The sequence below is a fragment of the Gavia stellata genome, unplaced genomic scaffold, assembly GCF_030936135.1.
Source record: "Gavia stellata isolate bGavSte3 unplaced genomic scaffold, bGavSte3.hap2 HAP2_SCAFFOLD_34, whole genome shotgun sequence".
Lineage (NCBI taxonomy): Eukaryota > Metazoa > Chordata > Aves > Gaviiformes > Gaviidae > Gavia > Gavia stellata.
In genome coordinates, this window is record NW_026776320.1 from 593,026 (window position 1) to 606,334 (window position 13,309).

Here is a 13,309-nt window from a genome sequence, read left to right on the forward strand (position 1 = left end):
TGAGGGAGATTTCTTTTGGCTCCAGGTGACCCACTTGGACCTGGAAAGTCCTGAAGAAGACTCCCGGCACTCCTGGCAGGTAGTAGACCTTCAGCACTTGCTCCTTGCCAGGTCCAATGTAACCCTGCAGGGCACAGGAGAAGAGGGAGGGAATGTAAACCAAAGAGGGTTTGGTGGAGGGATGGCTCAGACGATAGACAAGCTGAGAAGGGAAGGCAGGTTCTCAAAGATAAGAAAGCAGCAGACAACATCGCCTTCTAGCTCTCTTCTATCCAAAAGCTCAAGTCTCCTACACCAGGATGCACTATGTCCTTCAGAGGGACCTGTAGGGATGCATTCCCACAGCACAGACTGCCCTGCGCTCAGCATGAGCACAGCTCTTCTGCTAACGGTGTTTACCCTCCACTAGCAAGAGCCAGACCGAATAAATAAAACCTCTTTTACCAGTCGCTGTGGAAGATGAGTGAAGTGCCTGCGCTCTCAGCAGACCCAGCAGCTCCTTTCACAGCACATCAGTAGTTCCCAGACCTCACCCCTTATTAACGACCCCAGCCAAACATCTCCTGCCTCTGCGGTTACACCGGGGGTGCACGAGCCTATCTGGACTCACAATGACCTGCAAACACACATCTCTGGAAACGCAGGAGCTTAGACTAGGATGAGATCTCAGGAAAAGGTGGTGCCAGGAAGGTCACCTCCTCTCTGGGCTTCCAGAAGGACTGTCCGATCCCTGGGCTGGGCTCACACCAGCCAGGTCGAGAGCAAACTCAAGCAGATGGCAACACGGCTCGGGGTGACAGGACACAGCAGCAGCTTTCCTCGGCTCGCCCTCTGCACGCGGGGCTGGACCCTCAGCTCCCCGCTCCCCTCCACGCTGCAGGGACAAGCTACTGAGCGGGACAGATCCTGCCACTTGGTCCCCCGAGCCCTTATCCAGCGCACAACACAGCTGCAGCAAAAGCGAGCCCTGTCAAGCTGCCAGGGCCGACAACGCTGCTTACGGCAACAACTGCGCAGGTCTGAGCAGAACAGGAAAAGGGCATCTACAAACCTCTCCTAGGCAGCCTGACAAAGGGCCAGGGTTAATCACTTGTGCTACCTCTGTACTCACCGTGCTGGGCACGACCAGGGGCACGCCGGGCAGAGGGCTGTTGGCAGTGGCCGCACTGGGGCTGAGCACCGCATAGGTGAAGCCCACCTTGCCGCTGTTCTGCAGGGTGACCTCTGCTTTGGTGACTTTGTTAAACAGCTGAAGAGAGGACAGAGGAGCAGGAAGTTACAGACACAGGCCTGATGCTAGGAATCTCCTTCCTCTTTCATTGGCTTGAAAGGAAATGAACACAACACAGCAGCAGGGACCGCAGAGGACATATGGGCACTTGACTCTCCCGGGTTAACCCGGGGAACCCACAGCCACAGGGTACCTCTTAGCCCGACACAGGAACAGATATTTACGGCAGCACGCGGAGATGCAGTAACAACCATATAAAGAGTAGTAACAAAGAAACGAGGGGATACAAGCCCTCTGCACTTTAACATGTCATGAAACAGCTACCTGAAAAAGAAGGAGGCATCGAGGCATTTCAGAGGATAAGGCACCTGCATACAAGTACTTGCAAACAAAATACCAGTAAAAAGGGAGACAGACGGTGCAACACATGCAGGGCCAACAGCTGGAAATATCTGTGGGCTTTTTAACCAAAAAGAAGTAAAGTGGGGATTATTCTGGGACATTCTCTCCAGCTTCAGTGACAGGAAGCCCAAGTTAACTTCCTCCCTGGTTTATTCTGTTGATTAATCAAGAACACTGAAAAAGAGCATCGCCTTGCACCTCAGGCTTTAGGAGCGGATCAGTGGATGGATGTCTCAAGGCATGTCCCTCTGGAGATCACTGCTGGGATCCTGCCTGCCCCAGGAGGCAGCGTTAGGAACCCTGAAGAGGAGCAATTCCCAGCTTTGGGGGGGGGTGGAGATGGCCATTAAAAGGTGGATGCAGGATGTATCACTCAAAGGTTGTACAGCTGACAAAGTAGCTGGGAAGGGGAGAGACCCCTAGACCAAGGTCAGCAGCAACCCGCCGGTGATGGTTTCAAAGACCTTTGCCAAGAGAATTGCGCGGTACCTTCAGCCCGCAGTCGATCTCCGTGGTGTCTAGGAGGTAGTCGATGAGCGAAGCCTCCCCACTCAGCGCGATCTCATAGGTCGGGCCTCCCTCCACCTTGCACAGCGCCGTGACGCTGGCGACGATGTTTGCGTGGCCAAAGAAGGTGAATGTGACTCGCTGGCTCTCGCCCGGCTGCAGCACACCGTACAGCGGCAGGATGTCAAAAACCTGGAGGGAGGGGAGGAGAGATCAAGATGTTGAGCATCCAAATTGATGCAGAAGAGCAGCCATGGCTTGAAGCAAAGGACAGACATGACTGGAGGGGCCTGTTCCTCAAACACAGGCAAAATCATCCTAATCTCATCCTGCATCCATGACACTTTCCAGTGGAGAAACCATGGGAAAAATCTCCCATACTCACTAATACATTCATTAATACAGTACATCAAAGCAACTTGGGAGGTCTCCTCTCTCTCTCTGATTTGCACGCTGCTCTCTCAAGGTGCTACAGCAAAATCTACTGCAAAAATTTCCTATCGACCACTTGATTAGAAACAGCAGGATGAATAATCCCCTCCACAGGTGCCACACAGGTAACGTCCTTGGCCAACCCTACGACATGTCCCGCACGGCCTTTCCAATGACCGGTTGCTTCAGCAGTGCTGTCCGATGTGCTGGGAGGGGTGTGATGCTACTCTGTGAGCAGCGCCGAGGGCCACCAGTGGGAGCGGGGGCTACATAAGCAAGTCAGATTCCCACTTACCTCCTCCACTCCCAGGGTGAGGGGCTCTGCCTCCGTGAACGGCATCAACTCCTCGATCTTCACCCGGCTCCGAGTCTCCGCAGCACCCTCCATCTCTGCAGCACCTGCCAGCTCCACAGCAGTGGGCAACTGGAAAACAACCACCATGAGCTGCAGAAAGCAGCTGCCTGGTGTGGGTGAGACCACTCTGCTGCAGGCTCCACCACCTCACCAAGCCAGGAACAGCTGAGATGGGACCTGGGCACAAATCAAGCAGGGGTATGCCCATGCCATCAGTTGAGCGTGGGTCCAAGCCCACCCACAGATGAGACACGGGCTCCATCTGCACTTCCTACACGCAAGCTTGCACGAGGAAGCTGCGTGCGCCCAGCACTGAGTGCTGGCAGAGACCTCAAGGATACTTTGCGCCCTCGTGCCAGCCCGGCTTTGCTCACTCCTGCCCGAGGAACACACCGAGAACCCCATGCCTTGACAGGTTAGGTTTTCTGTGACAAAAAGACGAACACAGCTGCAAGCGAGATGTATTAAAAAAAGGAAAATAAGGACTTGGAAAGTGCTCAGCACAACTATCCCGTTTCAGATGGTGCTTAGGTTTCATCTCATGCACTCATCAGTGCTGGAGAGCTAAGGATCTCTGCTCGGTCATTCTTCTCCAACAGTGCCTTCCTGAAGAAGGCAGCTGAGATGCTTTTCTGTCTTGCAGCAGCCCAGAGCTGGTATTTAACCTCAAAGGCACCATGTCTCAAGAGGAACCTCATCCCTGGACTTCTGACCCCTATTTATAAAAGAGGGCTTTGCGACTGCTCTTGAAGTTTAAGAACACCCCCTTGCTCACTCATGTCAAGAAGTGCTTTGTGCTGTGGCCGTCACTTCAGCAGAATCTGCAAGAATATTTACAGGACATCCTTAGACCTAAGCAGAGGCTACATCTCCCCAGTAGATAAAGCACTGGGGAGGGAAGAGTTTTCTCTCATCTCGATGCTCTTTCTGTTGTCTCCACGTTTTCAAACTTAGCAAAGCTTTGCCAAGCGTATATTCCCAAAGATGCTAACCCACATCTTTCCTAGGCCTGTGGGCTCCCACCTCCCCAGGGAGGTTATACGGCGATTGCCTTGACAGAGTGACACAAGCAAAAGACGAAACTGCAATCTAGAAGCATCCTTTGAATCCAGAAGAATCCTTTGAAGCGATTTTGGATCCTACTTAGCCACGTCCACTTGTATTTCCCTGGTTTACTTCCCATGCATACATGTCAACAAAGCAGGAAATAAAGATGATTTCATGCTTCTATCCAAAAACATTCAGCCACGCTATTCTTTACGTCTACAGGGTATCATTTCTCCTGATTCAGAAAAAATGTGCAGAGTTACAACATAAAAACTGCTGATATTTGGATGTAAGCACGTGCAGGTCCCCTCCTTGAACTTAATGTCAACACTGGCACTTTCAGAGCCTCTCGGTCTCTCTTACATCCTTTTTTATTGCCCTTGGAGCAGCCTCTGTCCCACACGATGCACAACAACGTGCCAGCTCCCACTAGTACCAAGGTCAAGCTCCAAAGGAGTGAGGTTCACCAGGAAGATCAGCACATCAAAGGCGACTTTGTCTGCAAAGCCTTCTTTTATAAAAAGTAATCTCTGTGGCTGCCACTGCAACACCAGCTCTTGGGGAAAGCCAGAAGCGTGAAAGCGGGTGGCTCCAGCTGGGCTTGAGAAGGTGCTACATGCAGATCAGTACTTGGCACAGCTTGAGACAGGAAGGAAACTGGAAGCCTTTACACCATGATGCAGATAAAAGCCTCCTTTGACGTTGTAAACAAAAAACCCCCAAAGCAAACAAAAACAAAAAAATCCCATACCCAACATAAGTCAGGAGAATCTGAGTGGCCTTCTCCAAGCAAAACTGTCCTATTTCTCCCTCCCCAGAAGCCCCGTGTCCAGCCGCTGGCCCTGCTGCCCAGCCCGCGCTCAGGGCATGTGGCAGCAGGGCAGCAAAAAGGGAGGCTGGCACGAGCACGGCTTTTCAGTGGCAAGCTGGGGGAGTCAACGCAAGTCGTAGGCGTAGAAGAAAATCTACCTTTGCTTCCAGGGAGTCATCTGCAACTGCTGGCTCTTGGGCAGGATCCCCCGCTGCTACCAGGGCTTCGGCTGGCTCTGCCGCACCCCCGTCCCTGGAGCTGCTCTCTGCAGATGCTGAGCGCTCCGACCGGCCTCCCTCCTTCTTTGGTGGTTGGGCTTTGATGAAAAATTTAGGTGCTGGAGGGCTGAACCTGCAAAAGAACATAACTTTGGTCACAGACCTGCAGTGGGAGGGAGGGGAGCCTGCACGAGCAGTCCCAGCTTGGCTAGAGAATGTGGCCTCTTTCCCAGCATCAAACTGCTGGAGATCACCTATTCCCTGCGCATCTAGCCTGACCACGCCTGGTAGGTGTTCTTTCCACAAGGGAAAGTTGAAAGCAATTTGTCAGATGCCAGGCAAACAGCTTGGTCTTTGCAAAGTACAAACAGGACACCGGGAAGAAGAGCTTCAAGGAGAGGGTAGAGGCACACATACCTCATCTGGTTCACGTGGCTGTCCATCAGGAATGACCAGTGGTACCGGACAGGAAGTGGGCTGCAGTTAGTCATCTTGACATAGCGGACAGCTTCAGTGTCATTCAAGATACAGCCGAAGTCCAAGGCCCTGGTCTGGATATGGAGATTTGGGAAGTAGACCTCTCCCCGAACGGTGACCTGCTCCTCCTGAGGGTGCTCGAGAAAGCGTATCTTCAGAGCCTTCTCTGCTACCCAGATATTCAAACCCTCTTCATAAGCAGGGTTAAATCTGATGGAGAGATGAAGTTCCTCTCCTGTCTCCAGCTTCATGGGCTGCAAGGAGATGAAGAGTATTAACCACCAGTGTGATGAAGTCCCAAGTTCTGATGGCACGAAAATGTAAATATTCAACATGTGACCCCAACGTGGCCTTCTCAGTTCATCCTTCCTTTTCTTTACAGTGTGCACCTGCCCGCAACCACCGCAACACTCTGCTCTGAGACTATCTCAGGCTCATGCCTCTAGGCTCTGCATCAGTACAAGACGGAAAGAAAGATTGTCCTCCTGAATTCTGGACCCACAGAAGCTATATGCTAAATACATAACCAAACCAGCACTACGGCAAGCCAGGGCCTTTTGCCCCGACTCTAGAGGAACTCCTTTATCCTCATAGCACAAGCGCAACAGCATTGCAGCCTCACCCTTGCAGGTGCTAGTCACTGGCACGGCACAGAAACGGTGGCCATGCCTACCACAACACGTTTAGCAGAGTCCATACCCAACACCTTCCACCAACAACGGGGCAGGTGCCAGGGAGCGGCTGGAGGAGCATCCTCAGCCTTCCTGAAAGCAGGGCTGCCCTTGAAGGGAGCAAGCTGCTCTTGAGGTTATCCAAGGATGGCTGCTGGAGAGCTAGGATGGATTCCAGGAGACACCTTTACTACATGGCGTGCCCAGACCTATTTGCACGCTCCCCTCTCCTCATGGCTTAGAGTCAGGACATATTTCCCCAATTCAGATGATATTTCATTTCCTTCAGCAACTCGTTTCAAATCTAATTTAGTTCAGGCCAGTCTACTGCTGATTCTAAAGAATAAACCTCTCTACCAGAGGACCTCCCAACAGAAACGCACCACCACACTCCTCCCTCTTCAAACCCCACCAGCACGAAGGTCCACGGCTGCTCACCTGAACATCTGCAGGCAGGGGCTGCCGGTCTGCATCGCAGATCAAGAAGGGTTGCTCCAAGGCCAGGACAACGCTGAGTGGCAAGGAGGAGTTGTTTTTTAATGAAAGAGGCTTGTGCTGAAGAGTAAGGACATCACTGGGTTGCTACAGAAACAGGAAACAAGGAAAAAAAAACAACCTGAAGCGGCCACGGACCTCCTTCCCTTTTCTGATGCATTTCAAGGTTTTCAACCCCAAAAGAGCATACATCTCTATTTACTATTTTTATTCACTTCTACCCTTCTAGAAAGGTTTCCTTGAAGTACATCAGATGCTTTTCATCTTTAGAAACTACAGCATCCCCCAGGGGACAGGGAAACAGTCTCACGTACAGATGGGGGGATAGGACTCCGAGAGGAGGCAGCTGCTTGAACAAGATCAAAAGAGAAAGTGAACCCACAGCTTTTGTCTCTGCGTGGTTTATACAAACTAGACAGGGTTTGGGAAACTACTTCTGGGTTTATTGACATCAAACAGCTGCAGCTTCGTAGTACTCGATAAATCAGAGCGTGTGGCATCAAGCAGACCACAGGCAGACATCAGGCAGAGCTGAAAAGCTTCTAATTAAATCTGAGCTGCCTGCTCACAGGATTTTGTGCTTCTCCGGAAGCCTGGGAACCGGAGGAGAGGCCTGAAAACACAGAAACTAAATAATGAAGTATCTTCTCTTTTTCAGACACCTCGCGGGAGAGGGAAAGATGATGCAGGAGTCAGGATCCAGAGACTAGAGGGCTCCTGCTTTGTGTTGGTATTACCATCACTGCAGCTGAAGGACATCTGCGGGTCCTTTGAAGAAAGTGAGGCTTGGGGAAATGCAAAGAGCATACCAAGAGCAGAGAAGACAAAGAGAGACAAGAGATGACAGTTTTCCCTCATCAGCCTGAGGAGCTGACAGCTCTCTCAGTTTTTCTCAGCTCCCCTACAGGATCAGTGTTCAGACTTCACCGTGCCTTGAAGGAGGATCCTCAAAAACCTCCCTTTATACTGAGTACAGAAACTGGTGTCTCTCTAGAAGTGGCCACGATCCCCCTCGGCAGAGCCGCTGTAATCTCAGTTTTACTTCGGTGAAGTTAAAAACCAGTCCCATCCCTAAAAACCTCCTCACTTACTTACTTTACAAAGCACCTCAGGAGGGGTGTGTGGGGGGGGTTAGCATCACTCAGCTGCAGCTCTCTGCTCTCCCACCTGCAGCCCCAGCACACGAGGGGGCTGAGCAGAGCCCATGCTGTTCTTGTGGGTCCCACACGTCTCACCCTGTGCCCTTGGCTCAGCAGCTCAATTCTGTCTCCACATCAAGAAAGGCCTAATACGGCTGGTGAGACTGTCCCCAAGCCCAGAGGAGCAAAATAATGATCTCGGTGTTAATGGCAAAAGCTTGGTCCTGCTCAAATCAATAGCCAAAGCCCTGAGGACTCGGAGAAGATATTTAACTTCCCCCTTTGAACACAAGCACACACATCCCACGGGCTCTCAGTCATCAGCCAAGCTATTCAATGCCAGCATGCAATCCAAAGACTTACCTTCTCCACCTGGAAAGCGATTTCTCTGGAGGATATTTGCAGAATGGGAGCAACGAACTCACAGGTGACGTCCACTTGCATGATCTGTGCCTTCCCTGCCTTGCTCCCCACCATGGCGTGACACAGCAGCCGCTCCTTCACTACCTGCATGCAAGAGTCACACGTCACCCAGCGGGTGCTAGCAGGGCGTCCAGAAAACACTCCACATTTGCTAGCCACCCGACTGGACATACAGGATTTTGATAGCCCGGATAAAAACTGTGCCATGGGGTCTTGGCCATCAACAGCTATTATTGCCATAAAGTTACAGTCACTCGTCTCCTCAACAGCCCCCTCTCTTTCTATGCTGCACCCTATTTATTCTGCACTCAAATGTCCATACCGCTACACCCCCACATCCACAAAAGGCACTTGAGTCACGTGCTGTCTACAATCGTAATAATCCCTGCCCCAAATGATGCTTGTTTAGATGTGCCCCATTGCTAAGCATAATGCTTACAGAAAGCTGTAGGAACTGATTAAAAATATATATCACTATATTAAGGGAAACAAGTGGTAGAAGGGCCAATGCCAGCAAACCCTCCCTTGGAAGCTTAGTGGAAAGGATCCATGGGAAAAACCCAACTAGCCAGCCTGCTTTCAGGTAAAGAGGGGATCACTCATTCCTAGGATGTACTGTGCCCTCCTAGAGCTCCTTTGAAAAGAAATCTCCCCAGGAAAGAGATGTCTTGCACATCAAACAAAAACCCTCTGCTGAAGCTGGATGCTTCAAAAGTTCAAGACTTTTTCCTGATTTCTCATGGTTTCACTTTCCCAAACTCCTCCCGTCGTTTCTCATTCTTCCCTCTGGTACAACACCACAACCCAACTCCTCGTTGGAGCCTACAGCCTCCAAAATCATCTGTGTTGCATGTGCAGTGCAGGCAGTTGGGCTTCTGACCAACCTGAAGAGAATTAAGTTCCCAAGACCCAAGTAAGGTGGAAAGCCCACTCCCAGGGTCTGGCTTTGACTGCACGAGCCAGGCAGCCACAGCTGAGCTCACAGATCCCCTTTGGCCTTTCCAGGCAAGACACCCTCACCAGTGCCCTGATCACTGTCTTTTCTTTCTGGTACCTTTGTCCCTCTTCAGCAAAACCTTTGGGCTCAGAACTGCACAGGGACAATCCCAGCACAGTCAGTTGAGTGAGTAATCAAGTCTTCCTCAAGCTGCCACTGAGGCAACCCTTTAAAACACCTTTCAAAGCACTGCTGTCAGCAGGAGCTTAATGCAGATTTAGTCCACATTTGCTTAAACTTCTGTGCCCACTGGTCCTGGAGCCAGGGAATGCACACCAGGGTTAGCTGGCAGTTTCTCTGCAGAGTTGGATTTCCCCTGGAAAGAAGGGTCCAGGAGGAACACCCAGTGACCCTGCTGAAATCCCCCCCCACCTCAGCTGCCGTCCAAGGCTGCTGCAAGACCTGGCTGCCCTTGGGACACCGGGGATGGCTGAGAGACTGGGGTGAGCTGTTATGGAAATATTGACAAAAGTCAAGCTGTCTGTTATAATGATCCCTGGGAACAGGCTCCCACATGGGGAATGATCATTAGAGCTGACACACCGTGTTTGGTTTTCTCCTCCAGGACTCACGGCTAGACGAGCCCTTTGCTTACGTTTGTCTACAGAGGAAAAATGATGCTGCTCCCAGACACTCCCTCCCTTCACAGGTGGTTTGTTTTACTTGCTGCTTCCCCCAGATAGATCACCTTGCATTTTTGAATCTACTTTCTGCCTGTGCTCCTAGTCTAACTGTAACTTATTTTCCCTGCCCTTCCTTTCTGCCTCGGCACACAACACCTTGTAACCGGCCCTTGGCCCCTGAAGTAGCAACACTTGCTTCAGCCCCCATTTCGATGTCAGCAAGTTGGGTTTATGGTAGCTATAGAAACACGAAAAAAAAGCCTTAGCAACTGATGGTGGCCAGCAAGAAAAGCAACTGGTGCTGCCATGGTAACTTGTGGCGTTAAAACAGTTTCTGGAAAGCTCTTGCTCATTTTCACAGGCAAATGTCAAGGGGATGCAAAAGAAGTCCCAGGGGACGTGATCTGATGGGAAAGGCTCAGCCCTCATGGGGAACCTCACCTGGGGAGTGCTGGAGAAGCCTTCCAGCATCATCTCCATAGTCTTGCCCGGCATCAGCTCCATCCTCAGTGGTCGAAGTTTAAACACGGGGCAGGCAGGTTTGGGGCTCTGGGAGGAATCTTTGCCCTTCGTGTTACTGATGGCTGGGAGACGACGATGCTGGTGAAACGGGCTGAAACCTTCTGTTGTCCAATACAGGTATTGGGTGCGTCGTCCTTTATTGGTCATCTTGAAGTGGTAACAGCAGGGATCCAGGCTAGAAGAGAAACAGGGATGGAAAATGTCACGGGAGCTGCTATTTCCCAGCGATCACCCAGCTTCAGCACCCTGAAGGCATTATCCGACTGCACACTCAGCAATAAAGCCACCTCCAAAAAGGCTGACCTAGCTCAAAGCTACAGCAAGAGCCAGACTTTGGTTGCCCCAAAGTTTATCACCATCCAGCAGCTGGTCTGGTTGTGCACAGTAAGGAAATGCTTCAGGAAGAACATTGTGGTGGGTTGACCCCGGCTGGATGCCAGGTGCCCACCAAGCCGCTCGATCACTCCCCTCCTCAGCAGGACAGGGGGAAGAAAATAAGATGGAAAAAACCTCGTGGGTCACGAGAAAGGCAGTTTAATATGGCAAAAGCAAAGGGCGTGCACAGAAGCAAAGGAAAAGAAAAGATCTATTCTCTGCTCCCCATCAGCAGGCGACGTCCAGCCACTTCCCAAGAAGCAGGGCTTCAGTACGCTTAGCGGTTGCTCCGGAACAGAAACGTCGTGATAACGAATGCCCCCCCTTCCTCCTTCTTCTCTTAGCTTTTATTGCTGAGCAGACGTCATATGGTATGGAATACCCCTTTGGGCAGTTTGGGTCAGCTGTCCTGGCTATGTCCCCTCCCACAATCTCGCCCACCCCCAGCCCAGCGGTGAGGGGGGAATGTTGCAGAGACAGCCCTGGTGCTGTGCGAGCACTGCTCAGCAGTACCCAAAACACTGGTGCCCTATCAGCACCCTTCCAGCTACCAATACAAAGCACAGCACTATCAGGACTGCTGTGGGGAAAACTAACTCCATCTCAGCCAGACCCAATACAAACATCATCTTAGTTGCTGCAGACAGAGCATCAACAGCCTTTGAGGCTTGATAATCTGAGTATTTTTCCAACATGCTTCCTGCAGGTCTCACTGCAGCAGACACTGAGCTGGCCTGGCCTGGCTGCAAGTGGAGGGAGGAACAGCTTCACTGCCAGTTCACCCTCACCTTGGGAGCTGCTGCCTCAGGTGGCTTCCTCCAAAGATGCTACTGGGGAGGCTGCAGGGTATACAGACTCATGTGGTGACCTGGGCACCACTTGCCTCACTGGTGGGATCCCCCTCATCCCCCCATCCCTTACGGAGCAGCCAACCCCATTCGCCCCCAACATATCGCCCTTTGCCTCAACAGTGCAGCTGGTTTCGTGTTTTAGGGAGATAAATGCACTCTGAGAACATAGGATCAACAGAAGTTTTCCCAATACGAACACGGCAGCAAGACCAGCTCTAGCTGCTGAGGGAATGGAGCGACAACCACAGATGAAGAACTAGAGCTAGACAGAAAGCCAAATGTATATTCAATGGGAATTGATTCCTTCAGGTAAAGAAACACTAACCGCAGGCTAGCCTGGAGTAATTATTTTACCCTCTATAAATCTGAGCATGACCAGGAAATGAAGAGTTCCTGGAACAGTTAGTGTCTTTTTGAAAGGTACAGAACATGTGGCTCACAAAATGCATGTCTGCCATAAGCAGCTAAATACAAACACGCAAGCATATACTATAGAACAAACAAGTCTGTGAAACAGACTGTTAAAGAAAAAAACCGAGGTCTACAAGTTTAGTATGAAATGGTGTGTGTTGTGGAGAGCAACGGATGAAAGCTTGGAGCAGCTCTGGGGAGATGCAGAATTTGTGGCTCTGGGAAAGCCCAACTCATCGGAGATGTTACCTCAGCTCACTCAGTGGCAGTTCTGCAGCCGACACCAACGGCAACAACTCCAACCAGAGCCTGCGGGTGAAGGGGGGCAGAGCACGATGACATGAACCACCCCAACATTGTCCCCTGTGTTGTGTAGCCAATCCGTGGCTGCACAGAGCACAGGACACGCTGGGCAAGCACCAACCTCCCTGCAACGTCCCTGCTGATGTGGATGGCTTGGGGATGCATATTTAAGTCCCTAAAAATCTATCCTAAATGCTTAAGGTAGGATTAACCTGCTCTTTCTAACCAAAAATGTAGGTACCGGAGCACTGTGGACCCTCTTTGCAGCCAGAGAAAGGAACAGGCACCTCAAGAAGATGATGCCTCTTGCCCCAAAAGGTCTCCAACACAAGGCAAGCAGCACTTTGCAAAGGCTTATTTTCCTCCCCTGTTTAGAAGGACGTGCCTGGTTTCAGACCCACACGGTAGCATCAACAAATCCCCTCTTCCAAGCCAAGCTCTTTCAATGAATACTCTCAATTTATCCCGCCCAACCTCAGCAGACCTCTCCTCCTCTCCCTTTCAGAGCTCGGCCTGCAGCCACCCTCACTTGCCCATGCCCCGGGCTGCTGCTGTGGTGTTGATGGAGGAGACAGGGAGGAAAGCAGGCAGGAGAAACCAGGAAAGAGCAACTATGTCTAACAAAGAGCAGCCTGGCAGGGGAGCCGGGGAAACGAGTGAACTGAGGCATGATACAGGGCAAAGACAAATTCTGCTGCTCCTCCAGGACTCCCGGGCAGAGGGGAAATAAAGCAGCACCATTACTTTACTCGAGGAGTTGCTAACAAGCTACCTCCATGGTTTTCCGCTGTTGCAAGATGATCACAGAATCACAGAATCACTAAGGTTGGAAAAGACCTGTAAGATCATCAAGTCCAACCATTACCAAAATAAAAAAAAAAAAACCCAACCAAAAAACACCCACACCCAAAAAAACCCCAAAACCACCAAAAACAACCCACCCACACCACACAGCACCATGCCCATCAAGCCACGTCCCACAATGCCACATTCACACACTCCTTGAATAATTTTCATCT

The 13,309-nt window shown here is 51.2% G+C and overlaps 1 protein-coding gene across 1 annotated transcript in view; it reads right to left on the minus strand.

Moving 5' to 3' along the window:
* Positions 1–257: 257 nt before the first annotated feature.
* LOC132320847 (hydrocephalus-inducing protein homolog) overlaps positions 258–13,309 on the minus strand; it is a 57,142-nt gene continuing 44,090 nt past the window's right edge. The window contains exons 19-27 of the mRNA XM_059834471.1: positions 10,270–10,525; positions 8,149–8,292; positions 6,590–6,733; positions 5,421–5,734; positions 4,944–5,136; positions 2,868–2,996; positions 2,123–2,332; positions 1,112–1,249; positions 258–323 (exon numbers count right to left, since the gene is read on the minus strand). Of these exons, the coding sequence (XP_059690454.1) occupies positions 258–323; positions 1,112–1,249; positions 2,123–2,332; positions 2,868–2,996; positions 4,944–5,136; positions 5,421–5,734; positions 6,590–6,733; positions 8,149–8,292; positions 10,270–10,525 (1,594 nt within the window). The remainder of the gene's footprint in view (positions 324–1,111; positions 1,250–2,122; positions 2,333–2,867; positions 2,997–4,943; positions 5,137–5,420; positions 5,735–6,589; positions 6,734–8,148; positions 8,293–10,269; positions 10,526–13,309) is intronic.